Genomic DNA, 17,267 nt, shown 5'->3' with positions numbered 1-17,267 from the left:
CCTCTGGCCTCCCTTAAAGATGAAGCTGGTGTTAGTCTCATTTGCCTCCTTCCAGGAGGAATCATGGGGTTTTTCAGAGAAGTACCAAAAAGTTTTCTCTTGCTCCCTTTTCTCCAAGTTCTTTGTATTCCTGTGTTCTGAAAGTGTGTGGCCGACTGACAGCTTGCCATTTGTTATGATCCCCCTTGCCCTTTTAACCTGGCTTATGAGGATGCACGCTCAGGCTTACCGCATATGCTCCTCTCCTTCACCACCACCCCCCCAGACTACAACACTGGAAACAGGATAAGGGAGGTAGTAAGAACTGCTTGAATCCTATATTCTTAGGCTCAATCTCCCTCCGGTTATATGTGGTTGAGTAAACTTCAGTTAAGTTTCCTCTAGTTCATTTAGGTATTTGTTGGTTGGTTGGTTTTAATCAGAGTCACCCTTGATGCTCATTTGGCATGACCAAGGCTGCAGGGCAAACCTACTGACTGCATTGCAGGGGATAATGCTGGCTTACATCTAAATGCTGCTGCAGCTGAGGGGCACCTGGATGGCTCAGTTGATTAAGTGGCTGCCTTTGGCTTGGGTCATTATCCCAGGGTCCTGGGATCGAGGCCCACGTTGGGCTCCCTGCTCAGTGGAGAGCCTGCTTCTCCCTCTCCCTCTGCCTGCCGCTATGCCTACTTGTGGTCTCTCTCTCTCTGTTAAGAAATAAATAAAATCTTTTAAAAAATTGCTGCAGCTGAAGCTACGCTGGGCCATTTTATCTCCAAAATCATAGAATATTAGGGTCAGAAATGACCTTTAAAGTGATTTCACCTAACCTCCCATATCCCTGACAGCCAGCCACCCGGGTTCTACTGAAGATTTCCAGGCCAGTTCTCCCTGTTCTAGAAAGCAGCAGATTCCCTGTTGGGTACATCATCTTACAGGGGCTTTCCTTGGACTGGGCTGCCCTGCCACCCTATAACACCCTCCAGGTCATCTCCTTTACCTCCCGAGTTGCATGGGATTTGCCTTGTTCTGCCCCAAACAAATCCACATATTTGAAGACCGTGGTCTTTCCTTTCCTGGTCACTAGGTCACAAGTTTTGAAAATTCATTGTACATAACACAAGGTTGGGAGAACCCTCCTCCTTGGGTTTGGTCCTTTGTTGTCTTTGTTGACAGTGGCCTTCTCCAATTGTGACACCTAGACTGAACACAGCACACAGTTTGAGGTTCAGCCTGTGAAGAATGCAGTGGGACTGTTACTGCTTCTCTTATATGGCTGTACCAGAAAAGAATGGACCAGCACCAGTTAAGTTGGGTTCGCTCACACATACAACCATATTTCATTTTTTAAACCACTATGATCTACCTTCTCATTGTGGTCTTACTATCCCAACCCCCTCGCCTTTTTCTCTCTTTAGTAACATTCACTGAGTGGTTCCAATGTGCCAAACACTGTTCCAAGCAGTCTATATACGTTATCTCATTCAGTCCTCAAAATGGCCCCATGAGATTGGTATTGGCCATCTTCCTTCCCGTGTGATAGATGAGGAGACCGGTATTAAGCATTGGGCCCCGTTTCCACAGCTAGTAAGTGGCAAGCTGGGATAAAAGTAGAGGAAAGTCTGGCTCCAGAGCCCAGTCTTGACCTCTGCTCTGCTCGCTGTCTGACCCCCTCCCAGCAGTCCTTCCCGCTACCTTCTCATTGCTCCTGTTGAGCCCATCTACCAGTGTGGTTATTATTTTGGAAGCCACATCAATCACCTCTAGCTGTATGCTGAGTTTACAGACAATTTAATATATTAAATCTTCTTCATAGGCCAAGGTTAGTATTTTTAAAACCTCTGTCCTTATTAACAATTGTCATATTAATTTTCGATCTTCATTTCAGCCTGTGCTTGCTGTTCTTGACCTGGATGCTGTCAGTCAACCAGCTAGACTCCCCAGCTTGGACTGAAATGCAAATCTGTTACACCAGAACATCATGATTCTTTGAGCTCAGCCCTAAGTACTGCTCCATCCTGATTCTAGCAAGTAATTAATCAACAGTCTACAAATCATGAAACAACCACCAGACACTTACCACTTCTACATCCATTCTGCTAGCTGCCTGTAAAAGTCTGGGTGCATGATACCCACAGTGAATTTCTGGATGTGGCCTTTTAGATCTTATGCTAACTCCTATAGTTCATCATCTTCTGTTCTAAGCACTCATGAGCTGTCTGTTTAATAATTCAGTCTCAAATTTTGCCTTCTCTCCTCTTATACCCTCTTCCTTGGCAAATCAGAAGAGCATTTGTCTGTCCCCACCAGTCCCTTCCCCATTGTCTCCATGACGGTACTCCCAGAGGTCTGTATTGCCGGTGGAAGCTTTCAGAGCTGTGGCAGGTCGGAACTCTGGAAGGGAGTCCCCTTGCCCTGTCCCAGGTATCAGTTCCCACAGTACAATGCTCGCTCCGCCATATACATCATTCTCCCTAGCGGGAAGGTTGGAGCAATGTCGGAGTCAGGTAGTTATGTTGGTTCTATCACCTCTTAACAGCTGGTCTTCTTTATGCTCTGAACATGGTTTTTAAAGCCCCTTTCATTGTCCTGGACATTCTCCATTAGCATCAGCTCATTTTGACTTTTCACCTTCTTGGCAAGGATTTTACAGCTTCTGGGCTCTTGTATTCATCTTTGGGTTTTTGGTTTTTGTTTTTTTCTTTCTCCAGGATAACCTGCCCCACCCCGGCCCCTGCTTCCATCTTTTGAACATGTTCTCTGAAAATTCACCTTATGGAAACATCCTGCACAGTCATAGTGGGGTCTGTGCCCTCCATTTTCTTCTCATCTCCTTTGAAAACATGTCCAGATTCTCCCTTGCTATGTTGAATATGGTAATATATAACTCAGATCATTGTATTCATCTGTTCTTTGTTTTTTCTCTGGGATTATGTTTCTTAGGAATATCTGATTTATGACCACTCAAAACCTGAGGACTGTTTTGGTTTTGTACTGATTCTCATTACCTCCTGCTTTTCTGAATTTCATCTTTCACATTCCTACCCTGCTTATCAAAATATGTGGACTGTTTGTGTTTTCTACAGTTCTGCTAACTACAGAATCTTTCCTTGTCATCTTCTTCAGCAGCTGACATCTCCAACCACTGGCTCCTTTCACCGTCAGGGGACAGAATATACCGTTGTCACTTTCCTCTGGCTCCTCGGAGGGAAGCCTCCTTCTGTCTTATATCATCTCAGCAATTGCCTTTTTCAACACCAGAGCAATACCTGCTGTGTTGGCGACAGGATAATGGTCCCTGACGGGGAAGAAGCTTCAGGCTGGGTAACTGTTAAATCCATTGTGAAAAGCACACAGATAATCAAACTTGCCAGACAGTAGCCCTGACATGATACAACGTCATTCGTTAAAGGTGTGCATGACTATCTGTGCTTCTCTCTGGTAGTCAGGTCGGTGGCAAGGAGGCATATTTTATAGAGGGGAACATTGTTGCAAGAACTAATGGAGGATATAAGATTCCTGTACTTCGAATCATTCCGCCTTCCTTTTCTTTCTTTTTTTTTTTTTTTATACCCAGAAATATGTAGTATAATCTTCTCACAGAGTGGTGTGGACTGTGGGCATGTGTGTCAGGAATCTGACCACACCTTGCTCTCTAGAACTTTAGGCGACACCTGAAATTTGTTCTTTCTTTCTGTTTGTTTTCTGATGATTCAGCAAGGAGCAGCTTAAAAGACCAACACCTGAAGGGTTTAAACTCAAAGTTCAGTTTCACAAAGAAAGCCGGAATGGCTCATGTATGTGCCACGTCTTCTTTAAAATACTTATTTTGGAATGATTTTAGGCTAACAAGAAATTACTAAAATAAGAGGTCCTGTATACTCTTTGCCCAGCTTCCCGTGAGAATAGGTAGTGCCGCAGAGTGAGGTCTTGTGAATGGTTTCTCCTGTTAGAGGCAGGGTCAGCGGCATTCTCTGAACTCCAGTCAGAATGTGTGATGACCAAAACAGCAGCATATTCATGCTGGGCTTACAAAATGCCAACAGGAGCTCTGGCAAAGCGCTTTTGGATGCCACGGCAGCCTGATGAGGTGTTTTGGTCACGATCACTATCCCCTTTCCACAGACGAAGGATTGGGCTTCATGAAGTTGGGTGTTTCACATGGTACTTAAGTGGCAGAGTCAAGATTCACCCCAAACTCTTAACCAGGGTGTCGGATTGCTTTCCCCATAGGTCTCACCTGTGCACTTAGGGCTCAGCTAAGTACCGTGAGACCCGTTTCTGCACAAGGGTACTACTGAACTTCCTCCGTCGTGGGTGGGGTGAGTGAGGGCCTGCTCCCGGCCCTTCACGCCATGTGCTTCAGCCGTGATTGAGAGACAGACAAGCGTGTTGAATCACTGGAAGGATATTGTCTCGTTCCTTTCTGTCTCATGTCCGGGATGCTTAGTCTCTGGCTCAGGCACTAGAGTAGCGAATTTATAGATGAAGAAATCTCGTGGCTCTCGCTTCTGCTGCCAAGGGGTAGAAGATACAGAATGCTGGCAGATGGCCTGTTGGGGCTGTGGCAGAGCCAAAGGTGTTTGGACCCAAGTGGACACGCCTGAGCACCTTTCTGAGGCATTTTCCCAAATCCCACCTTTGGTGACACTCCTGCAGAATCAGTCCTTTCTTCGGGAGGTTTGATTCTAAGTCAGATCACTGTGTATCAAATACCACTGCTATCTGACAGCTCTTTCAATGTCCATATTGCTTCTGAGCACAGTGGAAGAGTAAGAAGGCAGGAAGGGAAAGGTCATGCTAATCTTGGTTGTTACAGTTGGTGCCAGGTACAACAGAAACCAGGGGCATTTAAGCACAAACGACCTTGGTAACTTGATCTCTCACATTCCATGTATTCCAGCCACAGGAATAAACACTGGTGTGTAAGTTCAAGAGATGCTTAACACTTTTGTGTTTGCAGAGTGCTTCCAAATGATCTGAGCCTCCTCACATTCTCTGTAGGTAAGGAGCTGAGCTTCGGGGAGGGTAAACAGCTTTTCTCAGTTCTATCTGGCACAGCCACTCTGGAGGCCTGGGTCTTGGGGAGGTCTCGGTGTTCAGCAAGGACTTCAGTGTTCCATGAACTCAGGTTCCAGCCTCAACTCTGCCACTAATTAGCTTTGTGGTCTTTTCCACGTCTCACTTTCCAGTGCTTTAAATGGGCATAATCATAGTACCTGCCCCAGCAGGTTCTTAGGAGGGTAGGACAGGATATATGTAGGAAGAGCTTGGCAGAGTGCCTGGCACAGGGGAATAGCAGGAAGTAGGAGCTGATAGTAATAGTTCAGTTCTTCATCCATTAGGAATGAATCTGGCTATAATTAATAGACTAGTAAAGCAATCTTGACTTAAACAAACGAGAGTTCCTTAGACAATAAAAAGTTGGAAGGCAGCCAGTCTTGGGCTGGCCAGCAGCTGAATGATCATTAAAGACTGCTTACTTTCTTTCATTTGATGGATTCTGGTCTCCATAGTGTAGTGACTTACTGTCTCCTGGTTGCAAGGTGGCTGCTGTGCCTCCATCTACCAATCATACTTTTGTCTATTGTAAGGAAAGCAAAAGCTTTCCCAGAACGCCACCTCAACTGCAGTAGATGTCTGCTTTTGTCTCATTGGCCTGGACCATGTCTTTTGACTATTCATAGCTGCCGAGACACTTGGAAATTGAGCATTTTGCTTTTTAGATTTAATTGTATAAGAGGCAAGAAAGAAGGTAGATGAGAATGGGGCTGAGCCAGGTGTGTTTGCCACAGTTCTTTCTGCCTCTCCTGGCATCATTTAAAATACATACTTAAAAAAAAAAAAAAAACATACTTCACTGGTGCTCAGGTGCTCAGGTGCTCAGAGGGCTTAGTTAATCCTCGTCTTATGTTCATGGTACATGAACAGCAAAGCTCCTTTCCTAGACTAATTCTCTTTTATTCTCACAAAGCATGTACTGCTTTGCATGCATCTATTTTTTCTTAACTTTCTGATCGGAATGTTACATACATAAAGTACATAGGTATTTCTAGATGGCTCAGCAGATTTTTATTCTGTATCCTTGCGAAAGCACCACTGAGATCAATATATAGAACATTCCCAGTGTCTCAGAAACCTTCCTCTTTTTCCCCGCTCTGACAGTACTCACCCCCAAGGATAACCATTATTCTGGTTATTCTGGTCTCTGTCCCCATCAGTCTCTTTTGCCTCTTCATTGACCATAATTATTTAAGTGGAGTCAAACATTGGCATGTAGTCTTTCTGGGCGAGTCAACTGTTTTTGCATGAAGGGGGAATTGATTTGTTTCCTGCTTTGTGTCCGTGCTTTGTCTCTCTGCCTAGACCTGGGATAAGAGGCATCATGAGAGCTGGAGTAGCACAGAAATGGAAGTCACTTTTTTCCCATTCATGGAGTATTTTCCCTCGTAAAAACCACTCCCTTAGATTTCTTATAAAGCTTCCCTGCACACTGCTCTCTCCAGCACAACGCCTACTTTAAAAGGAATCTCTTGGGGACTTGTATATTTGCCTTGGATGCTGTCAGCCTAAAAGAATTTTCTTGAACACTTCTTCATTTGGAGAAGGTGAAAGAAGAAAGTAAGAGAGGGATGCTTTCTGGAAGGACATATTTAGGCAAAGGAGAAAAAAGCACCAACAACAGGCATCACTAGGAACTTGAGCTAGAAGCCAGCCTTTGGAGCAGAGATTGACGTGGGTCCTCTGTGTCCCTCCCCTTCTGATGGTTTCAGTACAAAGCTTGAGGCATAAGAGGCTCACAGCAAGTCTGTTCCTCTTGGGACTGGGAAAGCTGGTTTGGATTTCGGCTGACCCTGAGAAGCCGTCCTTCTGCCAGGGCTGTGGGTGGTGGGCTTTGCCTGTCAAAGCCAGGGTGGTTTTCTTTAGAAAAACCCTCAGTCCCAGGACACACTGGAGAGCAGGAATAAAGCTGGTGCTTTTCAATGGAGTCTTAAATGAAGATGAAAGAGACTAGTTATCGTTGCAAGTATGGTCATGTATGTAAGTCAAGGATCAAGCACAAAAATGGAAACTATGCAGTTAGCTCTGGTGGCCGGTTGTTGTCTCTGCTTTAGGAATCTGCTGGTCCCGTGCCTTCTTTCTGGTGAGATAACCTAGAATACTCTGCAGAGACCTAATCAGAGGTTCTGGCTTGGCAGCTAGAACATACTGCAAAGGTCCTGACTGGCAAGGTGGGCCATCTTCAGGCACTTCCATTTGGGTCCAGCATCGCCACATGTTGGTATCTGTGACCATATGGAATTAAGTGGATGGGCCACTGAAACCCATTGCCTCTAACATCAGATGAACAACCTTGAATTTAGCAGTATTAATTGCTAAAAAATTTAGACTATCCTAGTAAGTTTATTGAATAATTTTTGTATCTCTGGTCCTTGCTAGGGGCTTTGTATAGTATCTCAGTTATTCCCCACAGGAACTGGGGAGTTGGGTGGGATTATTCCCCGTTTGCACATGAGTAAATTGAGGATAAGAGAATTTAAGTAATCTGCCAGTGGGGTTGAGATTCAGCACCAGTTCTCTTGGATTCTGAAGGCCACGTACTTTCTGACACCACACTACTTTTGAAAAATAAGCTCCCGCCCTTTCTGACGTGCCACCCCGCTGGTCAGCTCTTGCCTCTCCTCACCCCAAATCATACTCTTCAGTCTGTCTGTCCAGTTAATGACTGGTTTTAGAATAGCGGAAACTGTAAACACCTTGTCGCTCATTTAGATTTTCACTAGTTGTACAAGCTTCATTATTACCCAATTATATATATATTTTTTTTTTTAAAGATTTTATTTATTTATTTATTTGACAGACAGAGATCACAAGTAGGCAGAGAGGCAGGCACAGAGAGAGGAGGCAGCAGGCTCCCTGCTGAGCAGAGAGCCCGATGTGGGGCTCGATCCCAGGACCCTGGGATCATGACCTGAGCCAAAGGCAGAGGCTTTAACCCACTGAGCCACCCAGGCACCCCCCCCAATTATATTTTTTAAAGGAATTTAAAAAAATACTTAAAAGTTATAGGGGCACCTGGGTGGTGCAGTTGGTTAAGCGTCCGACTCTTGGTTTTGGCTCAGGTCACGATTTCAGGGTCATGAGATTGAGCCCCGAAATCTCACTCTGTGCTCAGCGGGGAGTCTGCTTAAGACTCTCACCTTCTCCCTCTGCCCCTTCCCCCCAGCTCTTCTCTCTCTCTCAAATAAAAAGATAAATCTTAAAAAAGAATACTTACAGCTATAGAGCAAAATGGAAAGCACCCTGACAGGTAAAAGTAGACATTGGTTATAATGCTGACCATGACTCAAAACAAGCTGTGAGACTTGGGTTGCAGATTTATTTCTGTGCGCCTCAATTCCCCTCATTTGTGAGAAGAACAGGTTAAAGTGTATGCTGTCAATGCCTCTACCTGTTCTAAAAACATGGGCCGTTACGACTTTTCTTTTTGCTTTTGATATTCTAAAATGACTTCAGAGTACAAATATTTCTTAAACCTTAACTGCTTAAATGCAAATTGAGAGAAGTGGATAACATTGGGGCTTTCAGAAATTTTTTTTTTAAAAGATATTAGTTCCTTGCCCTTCTGAGTAAAGCTGCATTTTCCATTGCATTTCCCAGTCCATCAGTCCCACTAAAAGAAAAGCCCTTAGGTTCTTAAATAATTCATATTGGAACTCAGATTCCTTGAGGGTCTGGCAGGCTTTCATGTTGGATAAGATGATGTAAAATATTGCCAATAGCCAACCTCAGGTTGCCAACCCAAATATAAATCCCTCCTTGTTTAATATATGAATTTATAATATAAACCGTTTTAAATTATACCTGGTACAATTGAATAGACCTCAGACACTGTTGAGCAACTTTGAAAATAAGAAATAAGATGATATTAGGATCTAATTATTGAAAAATGTGCATACTGAAATGAAATTTTACCGCATCATTTTAGACCCAATAAAGAGAAAACTGGGCATGTGAGTGACTCAGGATCTTCTGTCATCAAACATGGGCTCAATCCCGAGAAGGTCTTCATGCAGGTTCATTACTTAAAGGTAAGTGCATCAAAGGGGCAGAAGCCAGTTGTTATGGGAGAACACTGTTCAGGTTATACGTATAAACATATAAATAGGGCTGGGGCACAACAAAGAGACTTTCCACATTGTAATGTCATTTGACCGAGCAGGTATCTGAGAGTCCAATATTTAAAACACTCCATACTCCCAAAATGCTACATGAATACAGTTTCCCGGCCCTGTACTTCCCTTCTCTCTGTTTCATGTCAGTTTTGAAGAGCAGAATCTTGAAATTGCTGTTAGGTTCCAAGTGGACGGCAGGAGGAATAAGGAAATATTTTACGTTGCAAAGGCTTTTCCTGCTAGCTGAGGGAGACAGGAGCTGGGCCCCTCTTCACTTTTGGTCCACAATGGACATCAGGCTTCATGTAAACTGAGGAAAACTGAGATGGTGATACCATTAACAGAAGGGTTGAAAGCAAAATAGTCGTTCCCTAATTTCCAGGTCCAGCCTTACTGGGAAGAATCTGAAGGACAACCCTCTACAGGTCAGGCAGAACATTCTCTATGTGCAAAAAGCACTGGTGGGAGGTTAGAGTTGGCTGCATAGTAAGCAACTTTCTCATGAATACATGATAGACATCCTTTTTTTCCTTCCTTTCTTCTAGGGCTATTTCCTTCTCCGGTTCCTTGCCCAAAGACTTGGAGATGAGACCTATTTTGCATTTTTAAGAAAATTTGTGCACACATTTCATGGGCAGTTGATCCTTTCCCAGGTAATTTGTGAGTCATCATGAGTCCATGATACATAATTGAGGGGTATGTGGCATGTGGGGACTAGTATCAAAAAGTATCAAAAGTATCAAAAAGTAGAGAGAAGTGATGCCTGGTTGGCTCAGTTGGTTGGGCAGCTGCCTCCAGCTCGGGTCATGATCCTGGCATCCTGGGATTGAGTCCCACGTCGGGCTCCTTGCTCGGCAGGGAGCCTGCTTCTCCCTCTGCCTCTGCCTGCCTCTCTGTCTGCCTGTGCTCGCTCTCTCTCCCTTTCTCTCTCTGACAAATAAATAAAATCTTAAAAAAAAAAAAAGTAGGGAGATTTATGATTTAATGCACTAAGAAAAGTAGGGAGTTAATGAGGTGAATACAGGGAAGTGTTGTTTCGGGAAGGGGGATCTCTCCCTATAGCTTTGGGACAGACTGTAACCCAAAGCTGTTCTGTGCACAGGGATGTGGATAGTCTCACCTTATGTGACCTTAAAAACAAAAATAATGCAATCCTGCTCTTCCCTCTACCTGGAATGATCTTTGCAAGGTTGTCTTCTTCTTATCCTTTTGTCTTAGCTTGAATACCACAATCTCAGAGTCACCCCTGCTGAACAGATAATGTACCCGCCATGTTATTTTTGCCCTTTGCCCTTTTCATTGCCTTCATTGTCATTGCCATGATTCGTAATTATATTGTCATTGGTGGATCCATTTGTTCTTTTTCTATCTCCTCCATTCTATGCATGAGCTCAACAAGGTCAGACCATGCTCTTTATCTCACCCCCAATATACAATTGACATACCGTATGTGCGGCATACATATTTGGTGAACGAATTGATTAATAACAAGATACACTGAAATATTCAGACAGCCTGGCCCCCAAACTATCAGAGAGAGACAGTCAGCTTATACTGATGTCGGGCCAAGCTGCACATAGTGAGAAAGTTCTCAAAGAGAGAGAGGCTCTGAAAACAGTGCAGAGAATAGAGGATGCAGCCTCAACACAGATTGGTCCACTGGGTGTTCTTGACATTTGACAGTGGTGCTCATACAGTTTTGAAGTCGTGTTGTCCACAGTGTTAGATGTGATGTATGGGTGTGTACAGTCTGAATACATACAGTGGGAGTAGCATGAGTATAACAAGACGGTTCCTTGCCCCTACATTCTTTTTTTCTTTTGGTTGGGGGTAAAGGGGGAACATTCCTAAACATATATTTGGAAAGACATTTTGAAAATAGGCTCAGAAGTTTTACATGCTTAGGGACCAATTAGCCCAAACTCCCACTGGCTAAAACCGCTGCACACTGAGCTACTGCAATGTTAAATGAGCACGTTGCCCGTCCCTTGACTTCTGAGGCGCTGATGTCAACTTCCCGTTGGAACACTTAGTGCCCTGTCTACCAGGTCGCTCAGGTTTTCTTTTGTTTATCTTTTCTGAACAGCAGATTTATTGGTTTTTCATGACAGCTTTATGGAGATAGAATCCATATGCCATAAATTTCACCCTTTTAAAGTGTACAAGCCAGTGGTTTCAGTATATGCATGAGGTTGTGCAACCCTCACCACTCTGCCATTTTCAGAATATTTTCATCAGTCCCACAAGAAGCCTCATACCCATTAGGTGTCACTGCCCCACTTCTACCCTCCACCCCCACCCCAGCTCCAGACAACTGCAAACCTACCATCTGTCTCTCTGGGTTCGCCTCTTCTGGACATTCCACATAAACAGAATCATAGAATACGTGACCTTCCGTGATGGATTCTCTTATGTAGCACAGTGTGCTCTGGGTTCATGTGGTAGCACAGAGCAACACTTCATTCCTTTATTTTGAATTTTACTTTTTAAACTTTGGTAAAACATATGTAACAAAACTTACCATTTTAACCACTGTAAAATGTAAAGGTCAGCACATTAACTACATTCACATTGTTGTGCAACAGTCAGCACAAAGCATCTCTAGAATGTTTTAATCTTCCCAGACTGAAACTCGGATCCATTAAATGATAACTCCACCTTGTTTCCTTCTCCCCCAGCCCCTGGCAACCATCGCTCTACTTTCTGTCTCTAGGAGTTTGACTGCTCCAGATACCTCATATAAGTGGAATTGAACAATATTTGTCCTTTTGTGACCTTTTGTGACTACTGGCAAGGTTCATCCATGGTGCAGCACATGTCAGAATTGCCTTCCTTTTTAAGATTGAATATTCCGGTCCTCTCTGCACTGGGAACAGCTCTCCTGCTACTGCCCCTCATTCCCTGAAAATGTCAACCTGTGCAGTGCTTTTCTCCACCTCTTCTTGGTCAGGAGCACCTCTCAGCTGTTGAGCTGATAACTGTCTGCAGTGGTGCTAAAACCACCCAGGACACTGAGAGATGAGAGCCTCAGCAGCCTGGCAGCCCCACATTCCCTGACCTTACTTATTTCTAGCTGCAACTTCTGCATTTCAAGGGACATCTGCTGTGGCCAAGTTTATTGGGGCTGGGGCTGCCATGGTAGGGGTGGCTAGCTCTGGGGCTGGAAATGGGACTGTGTTTGAGATTCCTGGCATCATTGGTTATGCCAGGAATCTCTCTCTGAAATAACAGATCTTCTACACCATTCTTGGCTTTGCCCTCTTGGACACCATGGGGCTCTTTGGCCTGATGGTGGCCTTTCTCATCCTCTTCGCCATGTTAAGGAGCCGTGTCCACCTCCCATAGGTCTTTCTACTGTGTCTCATCTGCCCTGTATGTTCTTTTTCCTATACCTCTCCAGACAGCCTGGGGAAAGTGGTTGGCTCAGGGTTGGACAGATAAAAAACAAATAAATACTGTATTAATAAGAAAAGAAAAGAAAAACTGAATATTTCATTGTCTTTATGGACATTGCCACATTTTTTTTTTTGTTTATCCATTCATCCATTGATGAATGCTTAGGTAATTTACACCTCCTGGCTGTTGTCAGTAATGCTGCTCTGAACATTCATGTACAAATACCTGTTTGAGTTTCTGCCTTCTAGTCTTTTTTTTTTTTTTTTTTTCAATTTGAAGATCTTACCGGTTTTATTAAGATTCCTGAATCAGGCAGAATCCCATCTAGAAAGCAGAGGGGAGCTGGAAGGAGCTGTACACAATGGAAGGTTGTTGTTGTTGTTTTTGTTTTTTTTTTTTTGAGTAGTATAAAACAGTGATTCTTTTTCTTTTTTTTTTAAATTTTTTTATTTTTTATAAACATATATTTTTATAAACATATATTATTATTATTCATTCACAGACCTGTACCCCTGTGAATCACCAGGTTTACACACTTCATAGCACTCACCAAAGCCCATACCCTCCCCAATGTCCATAATCCCACCCCCTTCTCCCAACCCCCCTCCCCCCAGCAGCCCTCAGTTTGTTTTGTGAGATTAAGAGTCACTTATGGTTTGTCTCCCTCCCAATTCCATCTTGTTTCATTGATTCTTCTTCTACCCACTTAAGCCCCCATGTTGCATCACCACTTCCTCATATCAGGGAGATCATATGATAGTTGTCTTTCTCTGCTTGACTTATTTCGCTAAGCATGATATGCTCTAGTTGTCACAAATGGCAAGATTTCATTTCTTTTGATGGCTGCATAGTATTCCATTGTGTATATATACCACATCTTCTTTATCCATTCATCTGTTGATGGACATCTAGGTTCTTTCCATAGTTTGGCTATTGTGGACATTGCTGCTATAAACATTCAGGTGCACGTGCCCCTTGGGATCCCTACGTTAGTATCTTTAGGGTAAATACCCAGTAGTGCAATTGCTGGGTCATAGGGCAGTTCTATTTTCAACTTTTTGAGGAACCTCCATGCTGTTTTCCAGAGTGGCTGCCTTCTAGTCTTTTAATTGTATTTGAGGAACTGCCATACTGTTTTCCACAGTGACTGCACCATTTCACATTCTCACCAGCAGTGCACAAGAGTTACTATTTTTTCACATCCTTACCAACAGTTGTTTTTTTAATAGTAGCCATCCTTGTGGGTGTGAAGTGGTATCTCACTGTGGTTTTAATTTGCATTTCTCTGATAGCTAATGATGTGGAGCATTTTTTTTTTTTTTTAAAGTAGGCTCCACACCCAATACTTGAACTCATGACCCTGAGATCAAAGAAACTCAGGTTTGGGGCTGCCTGGATGGCTCAGTGGGTTAAGCCTCTGCCTTCAGCTCAGGTCATGATCTCAGGGTCCTGGGATCGAGTACCGCATTGGGCTCTCTGCTGGGTAGGGAGCCTGCTTCCTCCTCCCTCTCTCTCTCTCTCTCCCTCTCTGCCTACTTGTGATCTCTCTCTGTCAAATAAATAAAATCTTTAAAAAAAAAAAAAAAGAGAGAGAGAGAGACTCAGATTCCACCGACCTACCAAGCCAGCCAAGGTGCCTGAGTGTTGAACATCTCTTCATGTGTTCATTGGCTTTTTATATATCTTCTTTGGAGAAATGTCTGCTTAGCTCCTTTACCAATTTTTTATTTGGGTTGTCTTTTATTTTTGAGTTGTAAGAGTACTTTATATGTTGCAGATTAAGGTCCCCTATCAAATATATGATTTGCAAATATTTTTTCTCATTTTATGGGTTGTCTTTTTACTTGATAATGCCCTTTGTGACACAAAAGTTTTTAATTTTGATAAAGTTCAATTTATCTTTTTTTATCCTTGGTTGCTTATATGTTAGCTATCTTATGTAAGAAAACATTGCCTAATTGAAAGTTTTCTTCTAAGTGTTTTATAGCTTTAGCTCTTATATTTAGGTCTCTTATCCATTTGAGTTCATTTTTGTATACGGGGTGAGGTAGGGATCTAACTCCATTCATTCATGTGAATGAATATTCAGTTGTCTCATGACCATTTGTTGAAAGATTATTCTTTCCTTCCATTGAAGTGTCTTGGAATTCTTGTTGAAAATCAATTGACCATAAATGTAAGAGTTTATTTCTGGACTCTTAATTCTGTTCCATCAATCTGTATTTTTGCAGGTACCACAGTAAGTTTGGAAATTATTGCTTTTCAACTGACACACACTCATTATAAAAGTTCAAGCAATACATAAAAGTACAAAGAAAAATGTGAAATGCTACTTAAAATCCCACCACCTGTAAATACCCATAATTAATATTAGGTGAACTTCATTCCAGAAATTACACTATTCTCTCTCTTTCTGTATATTTCATGGTAGGTATACATGCATCTGTATGTTAATGTGTACATGCATGTAATGATACAAAGGTATATGTAGAAGTAATTTTATAAAGGTAGTATTATATTATATGTGCATAGTCAAGAAAGATGATTACAAAAATAACTTTTTTTTTCCTCTTTAGCTATTTATTTCATTTTTAGAATGGAATAAATTTTTAGTTTTATTCACTTCTGCAAAAGTTTGGGAAATTAGCAGTTATGTACTTCTACTACTTTTCCCCCAATTCAAAATTTTTCATAATTAAATATTTTTATATAGTTAAGGTTTATATCATTTGTTATATGTGCTGTAATCATACTTTTCATACTTGTATAGACTTAGCTCCGGATTTAAAGGACTTTGATTCACCACCAGTCATTTTGCCATGCTTCTGTATTCATGAATGCTTTATTTTGATTCCACTTTATGTTGGCCGAGTTTTGTTATCAAACTGATGTTCAAGTTGCAGACTCACTGCTTTTGTGATTTTTGAACTCTTATGTGCTTGAGAATGTTTATCGGTTGCCTTTATATTTGAATCACAGACTGGCTAGGTATAATATTCTCTGGTCACATTTTCATTTCCTCGGAACTTTGTGGCTATTGTTTAACTGCCTTCTGATTAATAATGATGTAGAAACTTTAAAAAAAAAAACAAACCAACATTTTATTTATTTATTTAAGAGCTGGGGAGAGGAAGAGGGTGGGGGAGGGAGGATTAGAGAGAGAGGGGCAAGCAGACTCCCAAGCCAAGAGTGCAGCCCGACTTGGAGCTCTATCTCTAAATCTGGAGATCATGACTAGAGCCAAAATCAAGTCAGATGCTTAAGCGACTCAGCCACCTTGGTGCCGCTCTGTAGAAACTTTTGAAGTCAGCCTAATTTTTCCTCTTTATGCTACTCAGATGACAGAAGAATTCTTTCTTTGACATTTAATAGTTGAAAATAGCTTAGGAAATAGCTTGGTATTATGAGCCCGCATCATTTTGTTTTTGTTTTTTTTTCCTGCAAAGGAGTTTGCCCTTCCAGTCTTAACTTCTGTTCTTCTTTCTTTCAGCGAAATTGTCTTAACTGTATGTTTGAACACATTCAGGTTTTTCTCCCTCGCAGGGCTCTGGATTTCAAGATTGCCAGTTATCCTTATGTTATATCATCTTTGTCCCCCATATCTTTCATTTTCTAATTGCTTTCATCTTTTTCTTCTTCGTGGTATGTGTTTATCTCAAGTGACATTATTTTTATTCTTAATGTTATTATAACATTATTATTAATTTTTTTCTTTAATGTCTATATTTTTCTTACTTTTTTGTGTTATTAATTGTCCTGCACTGGTATTATTTTGGTCCTTAATTTATTTTCTTGGCTTTGAAATCTCTCTCTTCATCTCATTTTGTTTTGTCATCTAGTCTCTGAGCTTTCATTTTATTGACTTTATGTTCTTATTATCATCTTTTGTTAATTTATTTTATAGTGTAAAACAATCATAGAAAATTTTCTTCTGTTCCTTGGGTTATGTTTTCTTCAAGACTGGAGTCTTTGTCTTTTGTCCTATGCTTCTGAGTTCTGTCTCTCTCTCTTTATGTGGGTTTTTGTCACATTAATTTGCATAGTTGCCATACTTCCTTCTTGCTCACTCTCAGCATGAGTAGCCTGACCTTCTATTTACTCTCATATGTGTTGGAACTTGAGTCTTGATTTTTTTTTTAAGATTTTATTTTTATTTATTTGACAGACAGAGATCACAAGTTAGCAGAGAGGCAGGCAGAAACAGGCTTCCTGTGGAGCAGAGGGCCCAATGTGGGGCTTGATCTCAGGACCCTGAGATCATGACCTGAGCTGAAGGCAGAGGCTTAATCCGCTGAGCCACCCAGGTGCCCTTGAGTCTTGATTTCTATCCCAACTCATTATAGACATGTTTTCTTTCCCTCTGAGCTACAGTTCGAAGTTTGGATGTTGTGCATGAAGGGGGTGGAGGGGAAGAGCTCCACTGGAGCTGCATACAGCTCTTGTTGCAAGGATTCAGCTCCCCTGATTCTTGACTTCTGTTAAATATTCTAGCCATTCTCCTCACCTAATTTGGGTGCAGCTTTTTCCCCACTGCACATACTCTCTCAATTAATATTGTTTTTCCTGTTTAGCATGGAGCTTTAGAAGCTCTACAGCTCATTAAAGAGTATCTTTCTTCCTTGTTTATTTCCCAGCTTTTGCTCATCTCTCTCCAGTAAACATTTCTAGTCCCTTCACAGTCAAAAAAAAAGGAGGAAAGATACTCCTGTTTCT

At 42.1% G+C, this 17,267-nt stretch overlaps 1 protein-coding gene and 1 pseudogene across 3 annotated transcripts in view; both read left to right on the top strand.

Moving 5' to 3' along the window:
* Nucleotides 1-17,267, top strand: part of AOPEP (aminopeptidase O (putative)) — a 333,646-nt gene that overhangs the window by 201,725 nt on the left and 114,654 nt on the right. Inside the window, exons 8-9 of one of the 3 annotated variants that reach the window (XM_059411724.1) lie at nucleotides 8,972-9,074; nucleotides 9,704-9,811. In XM_059411724.1, coding sequence (XP_059267707.1) covers nucleotides 8,972-9,074; nucleotides 9,704-9,811 — 211 coding nt within the window. Of the gene's footprint in view, nucleotides 1-8,971; nucleotides 9,075-9,703; nucleotides 9,812-17,267 lie in introns of those variants that run through there. The other 2 variants (XM_059411725.1, XM_059411728.1) reach the window with 2 other exon arrangements.
* Nucleotides 10,430-12,503, top strand: LOC132024923 (ATP synthase F(0) complex subunit C2, mitochondrial-like; annotated as a pseudogene).

This window comes from Mustela nigripes, chromosome 9 (assembly GCF_022355385.1).
Source record: "Mustela nigripes isolate SB6536 chromosome 9, MUSNIG.SB6536, whole genome shotgun sequence".
NCBI classification, from domain to species: domain Eukaryota; kingdom Metazoa; phylum Chordata; class Mammalia; order Carnivora; family Mustelidae; genus Mustela; species Mustela nigripes.
The sequence above is the reverse complement of the archived record's forward strand: the minus strand, read 5'-3'. Positions and strand labels throughout refer to the sequence as shown.